This window comes from Cyprinodon variegatus, unplaced genomic scaffold (genome assembly GCF_000732505.1).
Source record: "Cyprinodon variegatus isolate N-32 unplaced genomic scaffold, C_variegatus-1.0 Scaffold939, whole genome shotgun sequence".
NCBI classification, from domain to species: Eukaryota; Metazoa; Chordata; class Actinopteri; order Cyprinodontiformes; family Cyprinodontidae; genus Cyprinodon; species Cyprinodon variegatus.
In genome coordinates this window covers 92,924-99,676 of record NW_015151392.1, presented here as the reverse complement: position 1 = coordinate 99,676, position 6,753 = coordinate 92,924, and the positions used below count along the sequence as shown (strand labels likewise).

The 6,753-nt window shown below is 35.9% G+C and overlaps 1 protein-coding gene across 2 annotated transcripts in view; it reads left to right on the top strand.

The window, feature by feature from the left end:
• The window catches only part of LOC107100138 (ketosamine-3-kinase-like), a 3,776-nt gene extending 917 nt beyond the window's left edge, over positions 1–2,859 (top strand). For both annotated transcript variants that reach the window (XM_015398514.1, XM_015398515.1), the window contains exons 2-6: positions 611–762; positions 1,096–1,187; positions 1,320–1,402; positions 1,510–1,632; positions 1,712–2,859. In XM_015398514.1, the coding sequence (XP_015254000.1) occupies positions 611–762; positions 1,096–1,187; positions 1,320–1,402; positions 1,510–1,632; positions 1,712–2,050 (789 nt within the window). In that variant the 3' untranslated portion in view covers positions 2,051–2,859. The remainder of the gene's footprint in view (positions 1–610; positions 763–1,095; positions 1,188–1,319; positions 1,403–1,509; positions 1,633–1,711) is intronic.
• The last annotated feature ends 3,894 nt before the right edge of the window (positions 2,860–6,753 follow it).

Genomic DNA, 6,753 nt, shown 5'->3' with positions numbered 1-6,753 from the left:
CATATTTATTTCAAGTCATATTTATTTCAAGTCATGTGCTCCATCCAATGCAGATCGTTGGCGCCATCCACATCTAGTGAAAAACAGTGTAACTGGATGAGTCATATAATGCAAACACTCATTGGTTATCTATTAAATTTGTGCTGACGCTAAAATAAATCAACAAGCAAGCAGGTGTTCTTCAAACTGTAAACTTAATTGTCTATGCCATGCTACTATGTCTGATTGAGAAAAAGATGTTGAAATGTCTGAAAGGTCAGACACAGGCCAGAGCGTATCGGGAGATGAAGACGGAGACCAACAAGACCTCCCTCATCCTTGGCCCTATGTCAAAGATTTTTTCAAAATAGTCGAAAAATTGAGCTTTCGGTTCATATAGTGGCATTTGGCTGTTTTTTTTAAAGGTTATTTTATACTTTTATACTTTAAATAGTTTTTGGAGCACATACTTTTTCTCCTTTGAGTAAAGAGGTCAAGTTGTTAAACTGCAGTATCTATACTTTTACTTAAGTAACAAATGTGTGTACTTTTGACACCACTGGCAGTTACTAACAGTGGCATAACACATTGTCCAACTACACGGCTTAACCACTGATTTTCGTTTTTTCAGGCCAAATTGATGTTTGATGGAGAGATGTTGAGCCTGGAAACTATTTTAAAGACCGAAACTGTCAAAGTCCCAAAGCCAATAAAGGTGATTGACCTCGACACAGGAGGCTGCGTATTTGTGATGGAGCATCTGGACATGAAAAGTCTCAATAAGTGAGAACTCTTTCCTTCTGTTTGCAGACTCTTGTAGGAGATTCACAAAGCCTTTTCTGTCACATTATATTACGAAGTACAGCTTCAGACCTTTGTCATTAATTTAGGATTGTCTGTTTCACAGATTACACAAAAATGTATTATTGGGGCATGAAACAGATTTGTTGTTTTTAAGAAATTTGCATCCAGCAACTTCTTGAATTACTGAAGTCATATTTGTGCATGTCTTTATCAGGCTTTCTATCTGATTGCTATTCTCTTATTTTTATGTATAAATAAATAAAAAACACCAAAATCTTTTTATGATTAATCTTTGTCAAATCTGTTGAGTAGGTTCTCTAAACAGCTAGGAGAGCAGCTGGCCGATCTACACCTTCACATCAAAAGACAAATGGAAAAACAAAATAAAGATCAGCAAACTGTAGGTAAATTATTTTAATTTTTATCTCAGTGCATGCAAACATCAGGGAACACACATTTATAAGCTTTTTTTTTTTTTTTTCAAACTACATTTGGGAACTGATTTATTTTTTTTATTCTATGTCACCCTATTTTAGGTAAAGGGGCTGGACAAACCGAGATGGCTCCTATTGAAAATTATGGCTTTGGAGTAAACACTTGCTGTGGATATTTAGCACAGGTTAAAATGCATATCTACATTAGTTATCTGGAAACATTCCAGTCACAGTTTGCACTGTTTTTTGTCATTTTAAAAAAAATGTATTTATTTTTTCTATGCCGCTCCAGAATAATGATTGGCAGAGCGACTGGGTGCAGTTTTACTCCCAGCAAAGGCTGCAGCATCAACTGAACTTGGTGGAGAAATCACACGGAGATCGAGAGGCCCGAGAACTGTGGGCAAAACTACAGGTATACCAACTAACAGAACATTTCCTTTAATCTCAGCTCTACAACTATGCAGTGCACAAACAGTGTCTGTTCTTCACAGCTGAAGATCCCAGAGTTTTTCACCAATGTGGACGTTTTCCCTGCCCTCCTTCATGGAGACTTATGGGGAGGCAACGTGGCAGAATATGCAAATGGCCCAGTCATCTTTGACCCAGCTTCCTTCTATGGCCACTCAGAGTTTGAGTTGGCTATTGCTGGGATGTTTGGTGGCTTCAATAGCTCCTTTTACTCTGCTTATCATGATAAGATTCCTAAAGCACCAGGATTTGCACAAAGAAACCAGCTTTACCAACTCTTTCATTACCTGAATCATTGGAACCACTTTGGTGGTGGCTACAGAGGTTCTTCGATAAGAATAATGAAGGATTTGCTCAAATAAAAATTCTCATAGATACTTATTAAAAAAAAAAGCTTTCATGTCTTAATGCAAAACCCAAAACATTGGGCAGAGAGTGAATGTTTCAGCTAATTCCCATCACAGGACTGATAAAGTATCCACTTACTTAATATAATTTCTCTGACACTGTGTTGAAAGTGGAGAAATACGTTACTGTAGATTAAATGATTTCAATACCCTGCTTCTCTTAATCCAGTGAATAAAACAGCAGCGAAATCAGTCAAGTAAAGGTTTATTTTGGGGCGTTTAACTAAGAAATCCTAACTAGTAGAATGAAAAGAAGTTTGACATCACACCAAGAAGCTGGTAAAATGGTCTTAATAACACTATTGCCATTTTAGGATCGTGCATGGACTTCCTACCCAATTCTACTTTAACCTTTAGTTAGTTTATGATTAACTTAGTTTGAGACCTTATCTCAGGTTCCCCCCTTGCTGTTAACACAACCAGACTTTAACCACATGATCATAAATAGGTAAAAACTCCGGTTCAAGTTAACCTATTTACCTACTGGGATTTATATAATTGGATATTTTTGTTTAGAGTGGCTTGGCAGAGGAGCAAATGCTGTTAATCTGCTCAATTTTCTTTTTTCTTTTTGTTTCCATTGTATTTGAACCCAAATAAATTATACTGGTGTGTAAATGTGGTTTGATTTCAATAGAACTCCAGTTACTGTCATTTTAGTAGATTGGATTTATGCATTCCTGTACTCTGAGAGTCTTACAGAAATCCCTGATTTGCACTGGTTGACAAACAGTCTGCTGTTAAACCAACAATAAATTATGCATTGATTCCAATTATGTTTCTTGACTATCTTCTTTCACTTAAAATAATGATTAAAATCCCACTTTCTGAATACCTGAGAATGTTACGATAGCTTTGACGTACAAAAAAAGACATTTAGTAAATGGTAAGTTCATATGAAGTTGCAGCAGTCATTAGCTGTTGCAAAAACTTGCACTCCAAACGTTTGTACAAGAATTCCGTAAAAGTAAAAAAAAAAAATCCACTGGACTTGGTTTCCGAGATTTGAAGATGTTTTGCTACCTCTCCAGGAAGCTTTCTCAATTCTAATGTCTGGATCCGCAGTGAGTTTGAGTCTTTATTTAGACAAGGCCTTGTAAACCTTTTACGGAATGACTATGACCTGGATGACTGAGAATCTTCATCAGCATTTTGTACAAGAACTGACTCGAATCGTTCATTTAAAAGAACTTGCTAATTTGGTTGGCTCCATCATGATCGTAGGCCCAATCCTAAACCGGCCCCAGAACACTAACCCTCCGTTTGTCCCAAACCACATATTGGGTAGGTTTAGTTGACCATTCAGCCCTTAAATAGGGAGTTTGCATTAAGTGTGCTACAGCCACACACAGGGCGTTACTGTGTTGTCTTAGCAATGACTGCTTTCTTTTTCCATTTGAGGGAAGAGGCCAACCCATTCTCTTATATAAACCCCTACCTGTAATCAAGGCACCTTCCAAAACTGCGAGTGTGACTTTATTGCAAGTAGGACTTGATAGTTTAGTGTTAGTAGTTAGGTAGCATTTTGGGATTCAGCTGTAACATCAGCATACATGGTTAGTGAACAGCATCAGTGGCCCAATCCCAAACCTACCCCTACGCAATAACAGAGGGTCCGCCAAGGGCTGTCCGAAACCATGTAATGGGTATGGCGAATGGACCGTTCAGCCAGTAAATAGCCGCTAAATCCCAAACCACCCCCTAACCGCTAACCTTAATTATCTGAGGGGGGAGTGGCAGCCTAGTGGTTAGGGCATAGAGCTTGGAATCATGAGGTTCTGGGCTTGAGCCCCACTGCCACTCTGGCTTTCTGAGCAAGACCTTTAACACTACACTGCTCCCTGTCGGTACCCCACTGCTCCTTAAGGGGATAGGTTAAACTCAGAGTTATATTTCTCCAATGTGAGATCATAAAGTTTCATTATTATTTTTAAATGTCACTTGCAATAAAGTCACACAGCCGTGGAAGGCTCTTGGATTGTATTAGGGGGGTATAAATATGAATGGGACGGCCTCTTCCCTTAATGAAAAGGGAAGCAGTCGTTTCTATGGCAACACAATACTGCAGCATGTGCGTGGCTGTGGTGCAGGTTAACATAATATCAAACATAAATGACAATGGAGAAATATTAAAATATGAAGAATTCTGCTATAAATATACTTTGGTCTCTTCCCCTGAAGTTAAAAAAAAAGGTGATCGACAATATTCCAAATGCGATGGTAAGTATAATTAAAAATAATCTCACTTTCCTGAGTGGCACAAAATAAAGATTAATGATATATGTTTTGTGGATAGACAAATTACTAATTTGGTTTTGAGAAAATTTTTAATTAAGGAAATGTATCCCGGAACCTCTAATCATATCTTTTATTCAGGAAACTTTAAGTAAGGTGAAATTCGATCCATTAGAACTGAATCCAGAAATATTCAATTCCACCAAAATTCAAAGAAATTCCCTTTAAAATTAGAAATGAATCCATCTATTGGTGCAAATTTATTGACAAAATTTTAAAATTTGAAACAGAGAAATGTTATTTCTGTAATTCTGCCGTGGAGAATTACAGAAAAATATATCAGAAAAATATATCAGAGCATATATTTTTCAGATGTGAGATTGTACAAAATTTTGGGGAAAAAAAAAATATTTGATTCTTTTCAAAGTCTTTGTTTGTCCCTTCTTTCTCATTGAAAGTTGTCAAATATGGTGTGTTATTAACAGGCAAAAAGTTGAATATCTAATAAAAAAAACTTTATTTTGGTTGATAAATTCTACATTCACAACTGTCGTTTAACTAAATCCTTACTTGGATGACATTGAAAAATAAGTTTCTTCTACTTTATAAATCTTTGAATAATATTAATACAACCCCTGCAATTAAACCTTTCTCTTTAATATCAGAATTTAAATTATTGCAAACCCCATCAATTCTGTAACTTCTCTTTTTGTTCTCAATTTTATTTGACTTTTTTCCCCCCTTTTTTGTTGTTATTGTTGTATTGTACTTCTCTGCATTTATATTTTCTGTATGCATTATTAAAGAGGTTTACTGTTTTATTTCATACCTTTAAATTTTTTTCCAAGTAAAGTTGATGTTTTTATCTCTTTATTTTTGTTTTGATATGAGAGCTTGTCTGCTCTATTTCTTGTTTGCTGCCTTCTTTTGAAATAAAAAAATATATAATACAAAAATAACATAAAACATTTGACATTTTCTTAAAAGTAAATCTATCCAGTCAAATTCAACTAATCCAAAGAGGACCTTCCATTTAGGGATCAATTACGTCTTTTTTCCTTTCCCTAAATTGTGATTTTAAGTCAGTGACGAAGATGTGGAAAATTAGCGGAACTTTATTTGAATGCGCGTGTTTCCTCCGCCACTAGTTCGCTGTTACACCCGCCGCTACTTAATGGCTAAACAGTCCACTCGCCCTACTCACTACAGGCTTTGGGATGACCCCTAATGTGGCGCACCCTCCGCGGGGACGCGCAAACGCTGCAGCTTTGTTACAATGACAGAAAATCAGATTTTTGGAAAAAGGAAAAAGGGTAAATGTTTGATGTCATGTCAATCTGCGCAACGACTGCTTTCCTTTTCTGCTGGGAGGAGGGCGTCCCTATCTTGTTTACACCATTATTTAACATAGACATTACCCCCCCTCCCCCAGGCCCAGCTTCAATCAAGGCGCGCGCCCTCCACAGCTACGAGTATGACTTCATTGGAGTAGCACTCCATACTTAAGGGTTAGTGCTTAGGGGATGGTTTGGGATTTTTTTGGGTAAACCTCAAAAGCGGAAGGTGCAGTTAAAGCGCCATTGAGAATCGTACTTGGTAGATATTAATTTAGTACAGTTAAATTTAGAGAATTATTACCAATATATTAAAATTTATACAGATGCATTAAAAAATAACAAGGAAAATAGGAATAGCTTTTGTAGTACCAGGATATCGGTATTTATATTCAATATAAAAATAGGAAAACAAATTTCAGATTTATTATTAGTACACACAGGGGACACTTGGTAATATTATTAGCTTTACAATGGGTAGAAGACATAAAACCATTAAAAACAGTAATTTGTTCAGATTCAAGCTCTGCATTATTAAGTTTAAAATATAATCAATCAGATAGTATGATGAACCTTCTATTAGAAATACATTATTCAGAATAAAAAATACGAGTTTGATAGTTGTATTTGTGTGGGTTCCAGCACATATTGGAATAGATGGAAACGAGAGGGCAGATAAAATGGCAAAGAGGGCAATTCAAAATCCTATTAAGTTTTACAGTTAAAACAAGTAAATCGGAGGGAAAGAGTATTATTATAGGAAAAACTGATGGAAAAATGGCAAAAAATGTGGGATGAAGAAAAAACAGGAAGATGGTTTTTATAAAATTCAGAAGATACTAGGAAAAAGAAAAAATGGAAGACGAAATAGAAAGGATGAGAGAGTAATAACAAGATTAAGATTTGGGCATACAGGACTTAATTATACACTTTTCAAAATTCAAAAGCATACTACTGGCAAATGTGATTTCTGTGGAAACAACAGAACATGTTATACTGGAATGTCATAAATGTGAAAACAAGAGAAGATATACGAGGAGAGAGTTTGAATGTATTAGGAAAAAGATTAATTTAATAGATATTTTGAGG